The sequence below is a fragment of the Motacilla alba genome, chromosome 20 (assembly GCF_015832195.1).
Source record: "Motacilla alba alba isolate MOTALB_02 chromosome 20, Motacilla_alba_V1.0_pri, whole genome shotgun sequence".
Taxonomy (NCBI): domain Eukaryota; kingdom Metazoa; phylum Chordata; class Aves; order Passeriformes; family Motacillidae; genus Motacilla; species Motacilla alba.
This window is the reverse complement of record NC_052035.1, coordinates 4596538-4615614: the sequence shown is the minus strand read 5'-3', so window position 1 is coordinate 4615614 and position 19077 is coordinate 4596538. Positions and strand designations below refer to the sequence as shown.

Here is a 19077-nt window from a genome sequence, read left to right as displayed (position 1 = left end):
CAAGGCCGGGCTGGACCGAGCTTGGAGCAAACTGGAACAGTGGAAGGTGTCCCTGCCCATGGCAGGGGGTCACAATGAGATGGTTTTCAGGTTCCTTCACGCCCAAACCATTCTGTGATTCTATGAAAATAATATTTTCTGTACTGTACTCTCACTAAGACTTGGATCCTGGCAAGGTTCTGTGTGTGTGTACTGGCAAAATGGCATTGGTACTACCTGAAAATCAAAGGAAACAATCCCAGAGTGACAAGAGACCTGGGGAAAAACAGAGAGAGAGAGAGATACAGAATTTGATCATAAAATAAAAGTTTAATTCTTATAAAGCCCTAAATGAGACACAGGAAGGGCAAATATTTGTTCTGCTGCTGACCTTCTCAGGCAAATAGCACAGCAGGCCCTGTGGGACTGGAGGCATCATGCTGCTGGGGAAGTGAGAAATCACCAAAAGCCAGAGTGGGCTGTAGAGAACCAGCTGATTACTCAGGGGAGTGGAATTCCAGTGCAGTGAGAAGCCCTTACCTGGATGAATGTGTCCAAATAACAGACACATTTTTTGCCATTACTTTTTGCTGCTGAAGAGAGAGGAATTAATTTCCAGTGTATGTGTGGAGCTGAAATTGAAACATATTTTCAGTGTATGTATAATTTTCTGCATGTAATTGGTCCTGCCATCTCAGCTAGGGAATAGTTTTTAGTATTTTGAACTGAAAATGATCTTCTTAAAATTTTTGGTAGAGTCTTCCATTCCAAAAGAAGCTGATTTTGGTGATGTCTGTGCCTTCAAGGGCACAGCACTGGTGTCACATCAGGGAAGGGTGCTCATCTGAGCTGGGCACATGGCACAGTCACAGAACCACAGAGTGGTTTGGGTTGGGAAGGACCTTGGGGACCATCTCATTCCACCCCATGCCATGGGCAGGGACGCCTTCCACCAGACCAGGTTGCTCCAAGCCCAGCCCAGCCTGGCCTTGGACACTTCCAGGGACAGGATATCCAACCAGCCACTTGTTTTCAGCTCCAAAAAGTGATTATTTTTTTTTGTGCCTGGGGGGCTGACACCAGCCAGCAAAGCAGCGCTGGCTCTGCTCTCTGCCCAGCCTGGAGGTTAGGACTGGTTTAAGATACAAAGGTAAAGACTATCCAGGAGATGAGCTACAAAATTAACCCTGGTTGATGGGTTAACAGGGAGTGGGGTGGGTGTGCTGCTCCTGGCTTCAGGTCTCTTCCTCACAGGCCTCCTCCTCCTCCCGAGAACACCCCTTCCCGGAGCCTGTGTCTCTATTGGGGCAGCTGATCACCTCGGTAATGATGCCGTTTGTGACTAATCTTCCCGGATTAAAAATGAACTGTAGCTGCTGCAGCTTCCACCTTTGCCGCATAGCAACGAGAGCAGAAAGTCAATTAATTACCTTCTCGCTGGAATCCAGGGGCCCTTTCGTCCTCGGCTCAGCCGAGTGTGTAATGGAAAAGAGATGGAGGCAGGCTGCAGCTGGCCAGCTGGGAATTGCATGACAAAGTGAAAGATGAGCTCTGGCAAAAAGAGGAGAGGAAGGGTGCTGGGGGAAACCCTCATCCCATAGGTTCATTTAAAAAAGTAAGATGCTACTGATTACACAATTATTGACTCATTTCCCTGCTTTCAGCCCTGATGATGGTTCTGCGGACACCCTGTGTTGTTGCAGGGCGCCACCTGAGCTCCTGGAGACACGGGATTATCTGCTCTGACCCCCTGCCTGTTTCAGAACTGGGCTTTCAAGAAGTTTATTTGGGTGATAGTCCCTTTTTGGCTGCTGTTTCTTTGGGGAATGGTCCCTTTAGGGCTGTTGTAGCCTCTCACACTGCCCCAGAGAGTTTCCAGCCAGCAGCTGTTTCAAGCTGGTTTTGAACGCGACTGTTTCTCTGCTCTTCCTGGTGGCTTTCTGTGGTGAAGGTTAATGGAAAAATCATTCAAAAGATTGAATTTCCTTGGAAAGATTGAACTGATGGGTACAAACCAACTGAGAAGCCATGGGTGGGGATCTGAACAGATACTGGCTTTGCCTCAGCAGGAGGACATGCTGCTTTTCACAGCTTCTCTGGAGACAGGGGCTTGTAAGGTCACCCTCAGTCCTCCCAGACAGGACTCTGTGCCCACTGCTCTGTTCTGAGGGAAACTGGAAAAGTTAAGGAGGGTAAGGACTATTCTAATGTCCCTTTATCAGATCTGACAGCTTCAGAGCCCTCGGTAATTGTCTGTTAATGAGAGCAAATAAATGTTACCTCTGGCCCCTCTAGTTCAGCTGTGTCACCCGGTCACCTCGCAGGGGCTGGCAGAGGGGACATCAGGATTGAGACTTCCTGGAGAGGGAAAGAAGGGATGGTGGGAGGGAGGAGCATGAATTGGGATGCACAGGAGCCTCCAGCATGGCCAGTGGTTGAGCCATGGGGTGAGGAGGGCTCTCTGTGCAGGGCTGTGCTGCAGTGACAGCCAGCGAGGTGACAGAGGGAATGTCAGGGAGAAATTTGACATCAGGTGCCAGAAAGGAATCCTGGTGTGTAGAGAGGATCAAACGTAGAGAAACCAAGGAATGTGAGACCCTCTAGTTTAACTTTCCCTCTGGGCATTTCTGTCCCATTGTCAGTTGGGATGTGAGCTGAACCAGGCTCCGGTGATTTATCTACAGTGACAGAGCTACAGCGACTGGACTGGAACAAGGAGGTTTAATCTCTGCCTTCCTGCACAAGCTGGAAAATTGGAATCCCAGGCTGCCCTTTCCCCACCAGGGGTTTGTGCTGTGTATAGAAGTCTTTGGCAAAACCAAGGGTCCAGCTTGAACAGCCAAAGACCTGTGATGTGGCAGGAAGGATGTCAGCTCCTCCTGGGAGAGATGAGAGGCTGCTGCGCCCAGCCTGGTGAGCTCAATGACATTTGCAAGCCTTAGGAAACAAATCTTGAGGGTCTTGTACCTGATGCACCACTAAATGTTTATTTAATAGTCCTAATGTGACGTGTTTCAGTATGGAAGAGAGTTCTGAATCACATTCCTGCTGTGGGACAGCACAGCCCTCTCCTCTCCCAGCCTTGCAGTCTCCTCTCACTCAACTTTCTAACGTGGAGAAGAAGTAACTTTAAGTCTCATTATTAATTTACCTCATCTGCAGTTTACGTGTGTGCAGGGGGAGGTAATCACAGAGCTGCCTTCCCTGCTGCTCTCTTCCTGAGGTTTTATACTCTCCAAATTTCTTTTTGTCGTAAATCAAATTAACTAAATTGCTTAAGAAGTACTGTTCTATTAAAAGCAAATAGCGTTGTGATGCCAGAAGTTTATTATGAGAATGGTGTTTTCAATAGTAATACTTTGGGATTACAGGCTGCTAAGTTCAGAGTTTCAGAGTCTCAAAGTTGAAAGACTGCTTAACACTCCCCTGTGAAATAAACATTCTGGTATACATTTACAGAGGCCTACAACATGGCACAAATGGATGAAAAGCTATGAAAGCAGTTAAAATATTGGTTATTTTACTTGCTGAAGATCCTTGGATTCCCCCCACGAAGTTGTAGAAGTGCCTGAAGTCTTGGTGGTCCTGAGGGGGTTTGGGAAGCTCCTGAGCCACAAAGAGTGAGCCCAGCTGGTGCATTCATGGACTCTCTCATGGGATGCAGTGATGCACTTCATCAACAGCTTGTCCCTTTTCTGAGGAGCTGCCCCAGGAGGAAAGTGCTGTGGGGGAGCAGCAAACCAGCACAGCAAAGCTCCCCAGGGTTTGAGCTTCCTCCCTGCTGGAAAAGCAGCAGCAGGGGAGGGTAAAGCCCCTCCCGAACCTGCAGGGTGTCCCAGAGGGATGCAGAGCACTGGGCTGGGCTCCTGGAGTGCTCAGTGCAGGGTGCTGCTGCCACGAGCACCTCTGAGCCCTGGCAAGCACCCTGAGCTGCTGCCCTCAGCTCTGGGCAAGGATGGAGGCAGTGGGCAGGAATGCTGCTCTAGTACCCAGAAAGTACTTATTTGCAAATATTTTTTTAATCTCGTTTTCCTTCCTCTCTTAATTCAAAGGTTTAAGCTGAATTCATGGAAAGGCACAGAATCTGTCCCTGTAATACCCATGAAGCAGAGACCCTCAGGCTCCTGGCAGAGCAGAGCCTGGGTGAGAACCACCTTGCCTGCACCTTGCCTAGTCCTGAGCCCATTTCTGCCTCTCATGGAGCAGAGCATCCCACCAGGGAGTGACCAAAACCCCCACGGGAGGTTTGCTGCAGCGGTAACAGGTGACATTTCTATTTTGCTGAAATATTTGTTGTGTACCAGTGTGAGCTGCACAGATGGGCACTGTACTGCTGTGTCACCAAAAACACATCCTCTGCTGCAGCTGTGGTTTCCAGCTCGTGGTCTGTTCCCTCCTTACTGTCTCCTGGCGAGGGATAATCTCAGTCCTGCCCTAGTACCTGTTCTCTTTCTGTGCATTATCCCAGATGAAAGAAGGAAGACTCCTCTGCAAAGGCCTGGTCTTCTGCCTGTGGGGTTGATGCTGAGCCTCCAGGGCTGGCTGGACTCCTCTGATGCCTCTGGACAGGAAACTCACTGATTGCTTGCTGGTGAGGACAATAAATATTATTACCCTGTCCCAGCTTTGCTAATCTGAAGTGCTGACAGGAAAGCTTTTCAGGTAGGTCAGAGTATTTGATAAACTCTGTAGAAATGCTGCAATAAGGCTGTAGTTACTGAGTGCTGTCCCCGTGGCTCTGGAGTCAGCAGTGCCTGCAGTGTGAGGCACCCAGGGCTATGATGGGCACTCCTGCAGCAGCAGCAGATCAAGACACTGTGATGAGCTGACCTCTCTGAGCCATGGAAGAAACGGGCAGGTTCTCCAGTGCTTGTGTTGAGCACAGGTAACTGCATTTCCCTGTTGGTGCAGGACCAGCAGGGCTGGTTCTGCCCGTGCCAAGTGCCCCTGTGGCTGCAGACAGCCGGGCACTCACACCCTGCCTGTGCTACAGTGAGCTTTCCCAGCACTGTGCACTGCACTGCTCACACTGGCACTGTGGGATGAAAGGGAGTGATGTGTGTGGAGCCTTCCTGCAAAAAGAGGTTTTTTCTTTTTTCTCTTTTTTTTTTTTTAATTTTTCTTTTTATTTTTTGGTTTCTTTGCTGGAAGCAGGACTGTGCCTGCAGTGCAGAGCAGAGGCAGCCAAGGTGGGTGCAGCATCCAGTCCCTGCCCACAAGCAGCAGCATCCCCTCGAGGTGAGGGTTTCTGTCTCCTCCTCTCCAGCTGCACAGGGAGCGTTGCTGTGGGCTGAGCTCCCTTTGGATCAAGCTGTGATGTACTTCCCTTTCCCTTTGGCTTTCCTTAGGACACAGCAGCAGCTTCACGTGGTGCTTTTCCGGGCTCAGGTTTTGACTGTATCCTTTACATGGAGTTTATTTTTGTTCTCTAGGAAAAAGAAATGACCAAACTAACAGATGATATCTGCTCACAGAGGCTGCACATCCAAATCCTGCTGCTGGAAACAGCACCCTCCGTGTGTGAGGCTCCACAAATTGATGTGGGAGTCATGTTCAGAGACACAGCTGCAATTTTGCCAGTAGCTCCATTCCCTGGCTTAGGTGAACCTGGTTTCTGTCACTCCAAACACTGAGAGAGGCCCTGCTAAAGGAAGATACACAAACCTGTGCCTGCTGCCTGGCCTTGTTAGCCTTGGCTGAGCTGTCAGGAGTTTCAAAGCTGTCAAAGCAGGATTTGGGATTTCCCAAACTGCTCCTCTTGGCTTTTGGATGGAGCTGGAAGATGCTTGCAGGAGGACTGTGTGTTGCTGACCTGCTTTTATCAGAAATGGACACAAAAAGGAGAAGGCACATGGACAGATGGGGGATGGAGCAGGCTGAGATTGAGCCCTCCTGACAAGAAACACCCCAAGGCAAGCTGGCTGCTGGCCGGGCCTCTGCATGAGAGGCCCTTCCCACAGCACACACAGATTAAACAGCATTAAAAGAATAAGAAAAATATATAGATTATATAAAAAGTCTCCAGCACTGGGGCGTCATCTGACCACAGGGAGAACTTTCCTGCACAGACCAGTCACTGTTACAGCTTCTACAACTGCAGCAGAAGAGATTTTTATTTGAAAGTTGATATTAAAAAGCTTGGCACCTATGAAGTGTGCAGCTTCCTTTCCCAGTCCATTGTCATTTCCTGTAAAATACAAGAGTGTGTATATATATGAATATTTAATTTGACAGTGATGAAGCTTTATATATTAAGTCAATGAAAATGCTGTTTGGCTCTTGGGAACAATCCTACAGAGTAGTGAGTTGGGAATTTGGTACCCGGTGGCTACCACTTCATTTTGATGTGAAGAATAAAGACAAACAATGGGTTAAATTTAATTCCAACCTATTGAAAATGGTTTTAGGAATGTGTTGTGCTCAAATTGCAAATTAATTTTTAGTTTATAGGTGATAATGGTTTATCAAGGCTCTTCCCTTTGGGAAATGGAAATCACAGCAATTCATGTACAAATTTTATCCCAAATTACAGATCAGAAGTTACTTATTTTGCAAGCAACCTACTTATTAAAGTAAGAAAGCTTTTTTTTTCTTACATACAATAGAATTGTCTTATTGTAATACATATTAATCTAAAATTATTATATTCCAAATCCTTACTATGTGTGGTCTGTTTTTTTATGAGTCTGTAATTTAGGCAGCCATTTTGTGTGTTCAGTAAAAAAAATGAAATAAAGAGGGGACATCCACTGCGGGCTTTCTCCTGGAGGCTCTGCCTTTGGGTGTCACTCTGTTGTGGTTATTTTACTGCAGAGTATCTGCCAGCCTGGCTGCTGCTGTCTTTGTCCTGAGCGCCAGCCTGTGGATCAGCCACAGCAGCCAGAGCACGACCCCGGCAGCAGCTTGTGTGGTTCTACATCCAGAGCTTCCACTTCGTGCTTTGTGCTGCCGCTGAGCTCTAAACCCACTCCAGAGAGAGAACCCAAGGCTTGGGACATTCAGGGCTTGTGACATTCTAGGCTTGGGACATTCCAGCAGCCTGCGCTGCTGCCCACAGCCTCCCCTCCACAGCCCTCTCGCCGTGCCCCACGTCCGGACCCCGGCGCCTTTTCCTTCCCTAGCCGAAATTCCCAGAGCTATTAACTAGGTCACGGGAGCTGGTCCCAATCCAGCAGTTTATCTAATTGCCTTTTTATAGAATACCGTGCAACTCTTCATTATCCTGTCAGAGGCGCCCGGCGCGGTGGCGGCGGGGGGATGAGGAGGCAGGGCGGGATGAAGGGCACTGCCGTGCACTCTCTCGTGCATGGCTGGGACTGCAGGGGTGCCATCGGCCCCCATAAACACAGGAGCTGCTTTTGGCGACGGCTGCAGGGAGGAGGAACGGCTTCCATGTCCTGGGATCGCCTCCCTAGGTGCCCATGTACCTGTGCAGAGGGGTGGCTGCTGCTCCGGGAGCGCCTGGGCTGACCTGTCAGGGTTCTGTTCTCCGGGCAGATGTGACCGTGGAATTTGCTGTTTGGGCAGAAGCTGCCCCTCAGCCCCGCGGCTGGCAGCTGTGCTGGAGGTGCCCTGCAGCAGGTTAGAGGGGTGTGGGGAAAGATCGTGGCATAGGCCAGGAATCTGAGCAGGAATCAGGGGGTTACACGCCTGCGATTGGACAGCCACTCTTTTCCTGAGTGTTACAGGGGACGATGAAGGTGAACACCCAGGATTTGCACACCCTCTTTTTCGTACGGTCACAATTTGCAGTCTAGTGTGCTTGTAGCAGCTCACAGCCCCCAAAGCCCATGAGAACCGAATCCTTTGCACTTGGGAGCCTGACTGAGCGGCGAGCTTGGAGTGATGGCCATCCTGCTCCCAAATATCTGCACCCCCGTGCAGGCGGCACTGCTCTGCGCTGCCCAGCAGCCCGGAGAGGGGCCGGTGGTGAGGGATTTGGAAAGACAACACCCCCAGGGTTCGCCTTCCTGCCCTGCTTTAAATGATTTTTGAGCACAAATTGCTTTTTTTCCCCTCAGTGTAATAACCAGAAGACCCAGCCACGAGCCTCACAGCCTGGTCGGCAGAGATAAGGCAGAGTTGCTCCTCCGGCTTGGATGTGCCTGGGGAGGATGGTGGGGTCTGGAAGAGGTGCTCCCCGCAGGAGCAGGGCTGCACACCCCTGGGGCTGCTCGGGGGGTACAGGAGACCCTCAGCCCGCCCCGGGGAGCGGCTCAGAGAAAGCAGAGAGTGCCAGAGCCCCCCGGCCCCGGCTCCAGCGCTGCCTGCGGCTCGTTCGCGGGCTCGCTCTCGCCTTTCAGCTTCGGCTGAAACGATTTGCAGCTCAAACGCCCCCCTGAGAGCCGCTAACCTTTGGATAAGGTTTGGCACCATTATCCTGCTTGGGTTAATTGGGAGTTAGGGAGAGCCCAGGAGTGACGCGGCTGCCTCCGTCCGTCCGTCCGTCCGTCCGTCCATCCACCCGCCCCTCCAGCCTTCCCCGGCGCGCTGCGGGCAGCGATGCGGAGAGAAGCGGAGGTAAATGTCCCGACCCTCCTCTCCATCTCTCCGGGTTTTCCTCTCTTCCTCTCCCTCTTTCTGTGTCCCGTAGCCCTTCCTCCCCCTCGCCCCCGCTCCTATTTTTTTGTGCTTTCTCCCCGACTTCAGCCGCCGGTAGTAGTTCGGGGGGAGAAGGGAGAAAGTCTTTTTATTTTTCCAGCCGCTGCTACAGAAAATCTTCTTCTCCCTCTCCTGGAAACGGTGCGGAACGAGCCGGCGTCCCGGAGGCAGGGGGAGCCGGGTGGGTGTTCCCAGGCGGGCAGGGGGTGCGGGGGCGGTTCCGGGGCGCGCCCCGGGGGAGGGGAGGAGGCTGCGGGCTCAGCTGCCGCCGGTGAAACCGGGACTGGGGGAGGGCACAGCGGCACCCCCGCCAATGCACCCCTCGGAGCCCCCGGACCTCCTCAGCATCCTCAGCATCCCCCACAGCTTCTCGCTGACCTCGGGGTCCGGCGAGGCTCAGCTGCCCGGGGCGCTCTGCGGGCTCTCAGCTTGAGGGGTCCCCCGGGCAAGGGGGGACACAGCCCCTCGCAGCACTGGGAAAAGGGACCCCCGACCCCGGGGCATCCCCAGCCGGAGGAACGGCCCGAGCAGGACGGAGGGTCCCAGGGCCCTGGCGAGGCAGCCCTGCCCCGGGGCATCCTCAGCGCACCGGCCCCGAGACCCTGAACTTATTTTCAAGCTTCCCGTGGCTTTTTTTATTTTTTTTCTTTTCCCTTTCCTTGATTGGAGTTTTTGGTTTATTGGTTGTTTTGGATGGATTTTACTAGGTTTTGGTTTTTTGGTTTTGTGTTGGGGTTTTGTTTTGTTTTGTTTGGGTTTTTTTTGTTTTGGTTTGGTTTTTTTTTGGTTTTTTTTGTTTTTTTTTTTTTTTTTTTTTTTTTTTTTTTTTGCTTGTTTGGTTGGTGTTCTGTCGGTTTGGTTTTGTTGGGTTTTTTCGTTTTGTTTTTGTTTTCTTGTTCCCTTTTTCTTAGTTGTTCATGGTTTTTAAAAATATTATTATTTATTTTGGTTAGGATTTTTTTTTCTCTCAGAGACGTCTCCCGAGCCCGACACATCCATGACATTCTCGATGCTCAACGAAGAGCCAAAAGCCAATTTCCTCCACCCTTGGCGTGATCGTAGAAAGGCTTGGGTTGGAAGGGACCGTAAATGTCAGCTGAGTGGCTCCCAGAGGAGCTCCCTCCACTCCCTGGCATCGAGGGCTGCCGGCCGGGGGTGCGGGGTGATGCCCAGTGGGACCATTGCGGGTCTCCCAGCCGAAGTTTGGGGGTACCGGGGCAGGGGCACGGATGCGCCAGGGCTTTTTGAGGAGATAATCACGCACCAGACAGAGGTTTGGATGCGTTTTCGTTCCTTCTTCCCTGATGCCCCCTGCAGCCTCCGGAAACAGAGCTCCTTCACGTCTTCTTTCATAACGAACTCGTCTTAGGATGAATAAAAATAAATAATGTTAATAAAAAAGAAAAATAAATCGTTGAATCAATCCCTCACGGTGTCCGTGGTAGCACTGGTTTTCCGGGGCTGTGAAGAGGCGAAGCGGCGGCCGAGGGCAGCGGTGCCGGCCCGAGCTTTTCCATTTCCCCGTTAAATCCCTGCCCGTCAAGACGCTGCTAAACCCGGGCGCAGCCGTGCCCCGCTCGGCTTTCGCGACCTATCTGTGCACTCACATGTAATAATTCCCACGCAAAGCCAAGGATGCGCCACGCTCAGTCGCCCTCCTCCTCCGCTGCCATCAAAAAAAAAAAAACCACCCATTTTTGGGGGGCGCCCGTAGAAGCAGCTCGTTCATCCCCGCGCCGGGATCAGCGGCACAGGGACCCGTTAGGGGTACAGCCCTCACCGGGGATATTTTAGTTTTATTCTGGTTTTTTGCGCCCTTCAGCCTCTTAACACCGAATTTGCTTTTAGATTGTGGCTGGGGAAAAAAATAAAAAGGTTTTTAAGGAGGTGATTTAAGTTGTTGTTTTTTTTTTTTTTTTTTCCTAGGAATTGGATTTTTTTCCCCCATCTCTGCTCAGTACCGCATCCCACCTGCAACCGCAGCCTGGGCGCTCCCTCCCTACTCCCTCAACAACGATACTAGGAAATAATTTAGCGGTGGCTTTTCCTCCCATCTGCCGTAAAACAATGTTCTTTTTTTTGTCTTCCAAGACAGCAAATGAAACAGAAATCCCTCCCTTTCCCGCCTTTCAAAGAACATACATACATATAAATATATATATATATATATATATATATATATATATATATATGAATATAATTTTTTAAAACAACGATTCAAAGGCTCTCCCGCCGCAGAGGGGACGTGCTTTCCCCCACACCGCCCCCGAATGCCATCGCTCCCCCTGCCACTCTCCACTTGTCCGTGCCACAGCACGGGACCGGGATTTCCCGTTGCCGTTGTCGGCTGTGTTAGCCACTCACCTCGGAAAAATTTAAAATAAATTAAAAACCGTAAGGCTTTTAGCTTACAAACGAACATAAGCGCTTGGAAGCAAACCGAAAATATCGGTCTTTTGTTTAAAGAGAGGAGAACCCCAGTAGTGGCTGGTGAGGACCGAGAGCTCGGCACGGAGCATCCCCCGGGTGCCGGTGCCCCCGCGGCCGGGCGCTACCGCTGCGGGGCCGATGCGGTGCCACCCGGCTGCGGGCCCCGCACGACATCTCCGCGCCTTGTCCCGCCGGTTTTGGAGCTCTCTGCTCCCAGGAATCGTTAGAGAGAGCTGAGCCCTCGCTCCCTGTGCGCGGGTGGCCGCGCACCGCTGAGTCCCCTGGGCAGGGGCCGCTGCCCAGGCCGCCCCCCGCCACCCATGGGGCCGCGCGTTTTGGGGGGCAGAGAAAAGAAAAAGAAGGGGGTACGAGGAGGAAAATCTCGTTAAGAACCTGTCGAAAGCAGCCTGTCCGCCTCTTCAGCGGAGCTCTTTTGTTTCTCCGTGGGGAGGGGGCTGGCGGCCGGGGCCGGCGGGCGGGTGCGGGGCAGGTGCGGGGCAGGGCGGGCAGCGCAAGGGATGCGGAGCCGGGCCGGGGGGGGGGGGGATGTCCCGGGCTGCGGCGCTGCTGGCGGGGCCCGGCGGGCGTGGGTGGGGCGGGGGGGAGTGCGGAGGGCTGGGCTTGGCCGGGCAGGCTGGTACCTCCCCCAGAAATGCAGCAATTCTCTCCCCTCTCCTCTTCTCTCCGCGAGGTGGGCGCACTGCGATGGAGACGCGGCGCGCTCTGCCAGGGGCTTGCTCTGCCCGTCTGGTGACAGCCGCCGGCTGCTGACAGCCCCCATCCCGCCCGACTCGCCCCCCGATCCCGCCGCGGGGCTCGGCGGAGCGGCGCGGAGCAGCGCGGAGCGGGCGGCAGGGCGTGCGGGCCCGCTCCCCCCGCAGCGGTGTCATGCCCCTGGGCACCCCGGCCGGGAGCCGCCCGCACTGCGCCGGGACACGGAGGTAGCGGCTCGGAACAGCTCCCCGCAGCCGCCCCTCGCCAAGGGGCGACCGAGTCCCGTCCGCCGCCCCGCCGCCCGCCCGCCCCGTCGGGTCTCCGCATCCCCGAGGGTCCGCGAGAAGCGGAGTCACCGGAGCCGCCGCCATGGCCACCCTCCTCCGCAGCAAGCTCTCCAACGTGGCCACCTCCGTGTCGCACAAATCCCAGGCGAAGATGAGCGGCATGTTCGCCAGGATGGGCTTCCAGGCGGCCACCGACGAGGAGGCGGTGGGCTTCGCCCACTGCGACGACCTGGACATGGAGCATCGGCAAGGGCTGCAGATGGACATCCTCAAGTCGGAGGGCAGCGAGGAGGGCGGGGAGCCGCCCATGGAGGGGGACATCCACTACCAGCGGGACGGCACGGGGCCCCTGCCGCCCTCCGCCTCCAAGGAGGCCTGCTCCGAGCTCTCCGGACAGGGCAAGCCCAAGATCACGGCATGGGAGGCGGGATGGAACGTCACCAACGCCATCCAGGTACGGCCGCCGCCGCGGGGCACAGGGCAGCGCTCCCTGATTCCGGTCCTGCTACGCGCCCTGTACCTCGGCCAGAAGCCGTGGGCTGATTACAAACCGGCTTCGAGAAAAAGGGGAAAAGGGGAAAATAGGGGGGAAATATATAAATAAAAACAGGTGAAAGATAGAGGTGAATAATAGAGCAGGAAGAAGGAATTAAAATGAAAAACAGATTTAAAAAAGGGAAACAAAAACTCCCTAGCCCAGCTTTCTGCTTTGCCCCCCTCCCCACCCCCCCCCACCTCAAACCAGACAGAGCGCCAGGGAGGGGCCCAGGCCCCAGCCCTGTCACGCTGCAGATTCTGACCCCACCAGGCTGCCCCAGCAGTGGTCACGGGCAAGGAGACAGGGGACCTGGGGGTGACTGGGCTGGTGGTGGGGCTGCACTGGAGTGGGCCCAGCCTGGCCCCTCGAGATGTCCCCAGCTATGGAGGTCTTGGTGCACTGAGAGGGGCTGGGGACAGCGAGGGTAGAGACTGGAGCACAGCCCAGGCACCCAAACCTTGCTCGCCTGTTGTGGGTGCTCGGGGGTGCGATGACGCGGGCGTGACTGTGGGGGTGGCACGTCACAGGGACAGGGGGTGCGTCACCGCGCGTGGCCGCGGCTGCGTGGCGTGACTGTGTGACCGCCTGCGTGGGTGCCGTGGTGCGTGGGAGGCAGAGAGCACGCACGTGACCACCGTGGTGCGGCTGCGTGTGCCCGGCCGCGGGCGCGGGCCCTCAGAGATGCGGCAACACGGTTTCCATTTTGTCTCTTTCTAGGGGATGTTTGTTCTGGGCCTGCCCTATGCCATCCTTCACGGTGGATACCTAGGACTCTTTTTAATAATTTTCGCTGCGGTGGTTTGCTGCTACACTGGGAAAATCCTTATTGCCTGTCTTTACGAAGAGAATGAGGACGGGGAGATAGTCAGGGTGAGAGACTCCTACGTGGACATCGCGAACGCGTGCTGCGCGCCCCGCTTCCCCACCCTCGGGGGCAGAATTGTGAACGTGGCTCAGATCATTGAACTGGTCATGACCTGCATCCTCTATGTGGTGGTCAGTGGGAACCTGATGTACAACAGCTTCCCCAACCTGCCCGTCTCCCAGAAGTCGTGGTCCATCATTGCCACTGCAGTGCTCCTGCCTTGTGCGTTCTTGAAGAACCTCAAGGCGGTCTCCAAGTTCAGCTTGCTGTGCACATTAGCCCACTTTGTCATCAACATCCTGGTGATCGCCTACTGCCTCTCCAGGGCGCGTGACTGGGCCTGGGACAAAGTCAAGTTTTACATTGATGTCAAGAAGTTTCCCATCTCTATTGGCATCATTGTCTTCAGCTACACCTCCCAGATCTTTCTGCCTTCCTTGGAGGGGAACATGCAGAACCCCAAGGAGTTTCATTGCATGATGAACTGGACTCACATCGCAGCTTGCATCCTTAAGGGACTCTTTGCCTTGGTCGCCTACCTGACCTGGGCTGATGAGACCAAGGAGGTCATTACAGACAACTTGCCATCCACCATTAGGGCAGTAGTCAACATTTTCTTGGTGGCCAAAGCCTTGCTCTCGTACCCCTTGCCGTTCTTTGCAGCTGTAGAAGTCCTGGAGAGGTCCCTTTTCCAAGATGGAAACAGGGCTTTCTTCCCCAACTGCTATGGGGGTGACGGGCGGCTCAAATCCTGGGGACTCACCCTCAGATGTGCCCTGGTAGTTTTCACCCTGCTCATGGCTATTTATGTCCCCCATTTTGCCCTCTTGATGGGTCTTACTGGGAGCCTCACAGGTGCAGGGCTCTGTTTCCTGCTCCCCAGTCTCTTCCACCTCAAACTCTTGTGGAGGAAGCTCTTGTGGCATCATGTCTTCTTCGATGTTGCCATTTTCGTTATAGGTGGTATCTGCAGCATCTCCGGGTTCATCCACTCTTTAGAAGGCCTCATAGAGGCTTTCAGAACCAATGCTGAAGATTAAGGATGGGCCAGAGTCGGGTGCAGGAAGAGAATCGCATCGAACATCCGCATAGCCAAATAATTCTGCATCCCTTTAATGGAAAGAGTCATTATTTTCGTTACATGCATCCAACAAATTCTATGTCATAGAATCTGCAAACTAAGGAAAATAAGAAGTGATGAAAGTGCTCGCCCTGATGTCTTTTTAAATAAGCTCAGATTTAAATCTATTTTTTTGTTATTTAGATTTTTTGGAAGGAAATTAACTGGTGCCCCACCCCTATCTCCTCACTCGTTGCCTGAAGCTTGGCCCCCCACCAACGGCCTGTTGGGAAACAGTCGCAGTTTTCAACACTCCTCACAGATATGCAATTCAGTGTTTCAGGAGCTGAAACACAGGTGCCGATCCCATGGGATTGAGAAGCAAAACCCGCCGTGGGTGCCGGGAGCAGGGACCTTTGTTTTAACACTTTGAGAGATGGATGTAGACGAGACCCAGATTGTACGACCAGCCCAACAAGCCCAAGCAGCGTCTGACGACCGGTGATGCCGCTTACCTGCAATGTTTACACCGTAGTCACATAGATGGCAGGACTGCTCGATTCCTCCATCCCAGTCCACACCGAGGAACGAACGGCGCTTCCCATCAAACACAAATGTGTTGCCTCTGGTTGAAATCGCAGCCCTGAGTCCACTTCTCAGTGACTTATGTTTCATTTCGTTTTAACAATTGTTATTTCTAAATTATGAGAAGCTAAATAATGATAATAATAATAATAATATATGGTTGGATTTGATGTCGTTCAGGATTACAGGAACAAAACTACGACACAATTCATTCTGTGCAATCTACCAGATCCGTGGAGCTGTTTCCAATGTACGTGTGGTGTCATTGTGGTAAATAAGATGAAAAATGTATATCAGAAAAAAAATCTATCTTTAACATATAATGTGATACATAAATATATGGAACAATAAAGAGAAAACATAGATGATGAGGCTGGCTTGGTTCGTGGGGGCTTGGAGGAGCAAGGCAGGGGCAGAGGGAAGTTCATCCTCCCCGTGTCAGGGCTACAACACATCCTCAGGCTAAGGGGAGGCAGTGCCGGATTTCCAGAGAAGCTGGCATTCAGCTGCTTGCAAGAGGTAGGAGACATTTTTTGGGAAGAGGTCATCTTACAGCTGGGGGTGGCGGGGCTGCTTTCCCCCGTAGTGCTCAGACTACAGGGACGGGAGTTTGCAAATGCACCCCGAGGTTTTTGTTCTTGTGAAAGAGCGGGGGGGGAATATCCCCTCACGAACAAACAAAGGGGGAGAAATAAACGAAATAAAAGGCTGGGTGCACCTCTGGCTTGATCCAAACTCACCAAACCCTGCCCACGGGTGTGGAGCGTCGGGCTGATCCCCGCTGCGGGCAAAGCCGCCACCGCGGGGGAGGTCAGCCCTACACTCCAATCCTGTGACAGAAAACACCTCGATTTACACCATTTTAAAAGCCACGACAAACTAATTGTCCATCGGCTGCCGCTACACAGCGAGGATGAGGATGGGGGGACCCACCGGCATCGCTCCCACAGCACAGGCACAGCTGAGGTCCCCGTGGGAGTCCTGTTATTGCCCCCAAAACACGTCGAGCCCCCGTAGGGCTGGGATCTCCCCCCATCTCCCCAGCCCGGTCCGGTCCGGGGTGAGCGGGCAGCTCCGCAATGCGGTACCGGGGGCGGGAGGGGGGTGTTGGCACAAGCCGGGAAAGGGGCTGCGGGAGGGAGAGAGGGATGTCCCTGCCCGGGGAAAAACGCATTTCGAGCCATTTTCTGGGCAGCTTCCGAAAGAAAAGAAAAGGGGAAGCTGTGGGGTCTGTGCCGTGTGGGGCAGCGTAGTGTGGCGCCGGGGGTGGGTGAGAGTGGGGGGCATCGTGGTGAGGCGCCTGCCCCCGGATTAGCCACATTTCCCTCCATGCCGGCGCCTTTGCCTGGGGAAATCCAGCAGGGTCCTACGCCATTCTCGAGCTCATCCCCATCATCTTTATGCTCACCCCTACCTCCATCCTCACCACTTTCATCCTCATCATCCCTGCTCCCACCCCGGTGCAGGTGACCCGTGATTGCCGCCCTGACGCGGGCACCGACAGCCCGATCTGCCCCCCCGCCCCTGCGCTCCCCGCCCGCCGCCGGCCCGGAGCCGCCACGGCGGCGCAGCGCCCTCGCCCGACGGCGCTCCCTGCCCGGAGCCACCGAATCCATCCCCAGCCGGGAGACGGGATGGGCCCTGCCCGGAGCCCCCGAATCCATCCCCAGCCGGGAGACGGGATGGAACCGGCCCGGAGCCACCGCATCCACCCGCCCGAGATGAGGGGAACCAGCCCGCACAGGGGGCTTCTATTCAGGGGTGCTCGCTGCTCTTGCTTCTGCCCTGAACTCTGTGTTCCAGCTCTGCTTTCTCCCCAGGGCGATTATAAGGGGCCAGCGCGGGAGGAGATCCAGCCCGTCTCCCTGCCCTGAGATAACCCCTCGGATCCTGGAATAAGCGGAGAGCTGAGGTTGCCTGGCAGGTTAATACAGTGCTCTGCACATCTCTGGTTTGCACATCGCTCTTTCAAGATGTTTCTGTCTTTGTGTTCCCCACCAGGGAAGCAAAGGGACCCATGCCATGCCGTGCCGTGCCATGCCATGCCGTGCCGTGCCATGCCGTGCCGTGCCGTGCCGTGCCGTGCCGTGCCGTGCCATGCCATGCCATGCCATGCCATGCCTTGCCGCAAGCAGCACGGCAGCTGGCTCTTCTCTCCTGTGGGCAGCTTATTGAGTCTGGGCACAGGATGCTCACAGACTAATGTGTCCTGGTCCTTGTGTTTTACAGGGGTCAAAAGTTCTCCGGTTCAGGGTACACGATGATGGAAATAATTTATGAAGCTTTAATTTTGCAGAGGTTTTAAACCTAACTCAGGACCTTTCCCCCCCTTCCCCTTGCGAGCAGAAGTGGCCCCTGTTGTACTCGGGGCTGAAAGAAGATTTGTGCCCTTTTTGTGAGGGGACGGTCAGGGATCCTCGCTCCTATCCCTCAGGGTGAAGAACAAGGAAGCTTCACCAGAGGGTTCCCTCGGTCCCCGCGAGGGCACCTCAAATCCCGGAGCTCCCCAGGCTCCTGCTGGCAGGGGGACAGCCCCGGCTGAGGAGCACTGGCGCCCCCGCTGCCGCCTGGTGCGGCTCCCGAGGGTGACAGGGCACCTCGGCGTCTGTCTCGCCGCACTTTTCAGCTGCGGCCAAGCCCGCGATTTCCCAGCGAGCCCCAGAGGGCTTTGTCTCGCTGTCAGCTCGGCTCGGGCGCTTCCCTCCGTGCCCCTGCCGGCACCGGCGCTCGCTGGCGGCTGGCCCCGGCCGCGGAGCGAGCCGGCTCTGCGGCGAGAAGCAGAGGCTGCGTCCTCTGAACCTGCAGGGTTGGAGCGGACGCGGCTGCTGGTGCAACACTCGTGCCTCGGGCTAGGAGCACGGGCAGCCCCTCCAGCCCGTCGCAGCAGACATTTTGATGCTGTGCCGGTGCCTGTGGCAGCCTTCGTGTGCCCAGTGCTGCTGGACGTGTGCGGCCCCGACAGCGAGGGACGCAGCGGAGTGAGGAAAATAACCCCCAAAATAGCAGCAGGTTTAACGTGAACAAAGCAGAAATCTTCTGAAAACCCAGTGCGATGTCAGAGTCTGAGCTGTGCTCCAAATGGCTTTTGTCTGTGCTTTGTAGCTTCTGGTCATGTGCTGCAACAATCCTCTAAACCTTCTCACTCTGAAAACCAGACAAACAAAGGCCCTCTCTGCACTACCAGGGAACGGATTTATTTCTCTCTGTGTCTTTACAGTTTCTCAGACACAATGGGAACCTCTATTTGGGCTCGTTTCCTGAGACATGAGGGAAATACCAAATCTCTGTTGCCCTCGTGCACCCACACAGTTGTGCCTCCCCACGGGACCATCGGTGGGAGCCGGAGTGAGGTGCGGGCTGGGCCCACTCCTCCCTGCGTGCAGAGGGCAGGGATGGCTCTGCCTCCTCCTCACACACGGAGCCAGAGACCTTGCCTGTGGCAGCAGCTGGATATCTCGGCCTCATGAAGTTTGGATACTCCATATCACATATTCCAGGCTATTTCAGAAAATGCCTGTTTTGGTGGTGGCATCAATGTTCTCCATCAACTGATTTTGTACATCTTTGGAGTTTGTGTTTCAGGTGAGGAGCTGGAGGCTCCACCAGTGACTCCACCAACACACTCCCCTGTCAGACTCTTGTTTGGGCCCCACACAGAGATGTGTGACCACTGGTGCTGGGCTCCTGCAGAGGGGAAGCAAGAGGAATGGAGCAAACTGGGGAGAGCATGGAGGGCAGTAGATTTTGGCTCGAAGAGTGCTCCTCTGGGCTCAGTTCTGATGTGCCCATGGGCCGCCCTCGGATTCTCAGGTGGTTCTTCCTCTGTATGAGTGGCCCAGGATCCACAGATCAGGTGACACACAGGGGGCAGAAGGGAGGTTGTACGACTGTCACACCTGCACAGATCAGGCATGTAAAAGCCCCTGGATTTCATGCCCCTCAGTGCTGCCAGAGGGCAAGGCTCCCTCTCACCCAGCTCCTTCCTGTCTGGCAAGGTCTGTGGGTTGCTGTGGGATTG

The 19077-nt window shown here is 54.4% G+C and overlaps 1 protein-coding gene and 1 long non-coding RNA gene across 3 annotated transcripts; both read left to right on the top strand.

Annotated features, from left to right (window-relative positions):
• The first annotated feature begins 7222 nt into the window (after window positions 1-7222).
• Window positions 7223-10722, top strand: LOC119710367. Of its 2 annotated transcripts, XR_005259544.1 has the most exons (4): window positions 7223-7402; window positions 8344-8499; window positions 8681-8761; window positions 9534-9664. It is a non-coding gene; the product is annotated as an uncharacterized LOC119710367 (long non-coding RNA). The 2 variants fall into 2 exon arrangements; XR_005259543.1 differs by having other exon boundaries at window positions 7223-8499; window positions 9534-10722.
• Window positions 10723-11642: 920 nt separating this feature from the next.
• Window positions 11643-15428, top strand: SLC32A1 (solute carrier family 32 member 1). The gene is made up of 2 exons (XM_038159359.1): window positions 11643-12465; window positions 13267-15428. Exons 1-2 carry the CDS (start codon window positions 12094-12096, stop codon window positions 14452-14454), a joined length of 1560 nt encoding a protein of 519 aa, XP_038015287.1. The 5' UTR covers window positions 11643-12093; the 3' UTR covers window positions 14455-15428.
• Window positions 15429-19077: the final 3649 nt, after the last annotated feature.

Bases quoted from the DNA above. Each gene is read 5' to 3' on its own strand.
- SLC32A1 (XM_038159359.1), top strand. From the start codon at position 12,094: ATGGCCACCCTCCTCCGCAGCAAGCTCTCCAACGTGGCCACCTCCGTG. The intron at 12,466-13,266 runs GTACGGCCGCCG...GTCTCTTTCTAG, and splicing joins ACGTCACCAACGCCATCCAG to GGGATGTTTGTTCTGGGCCT.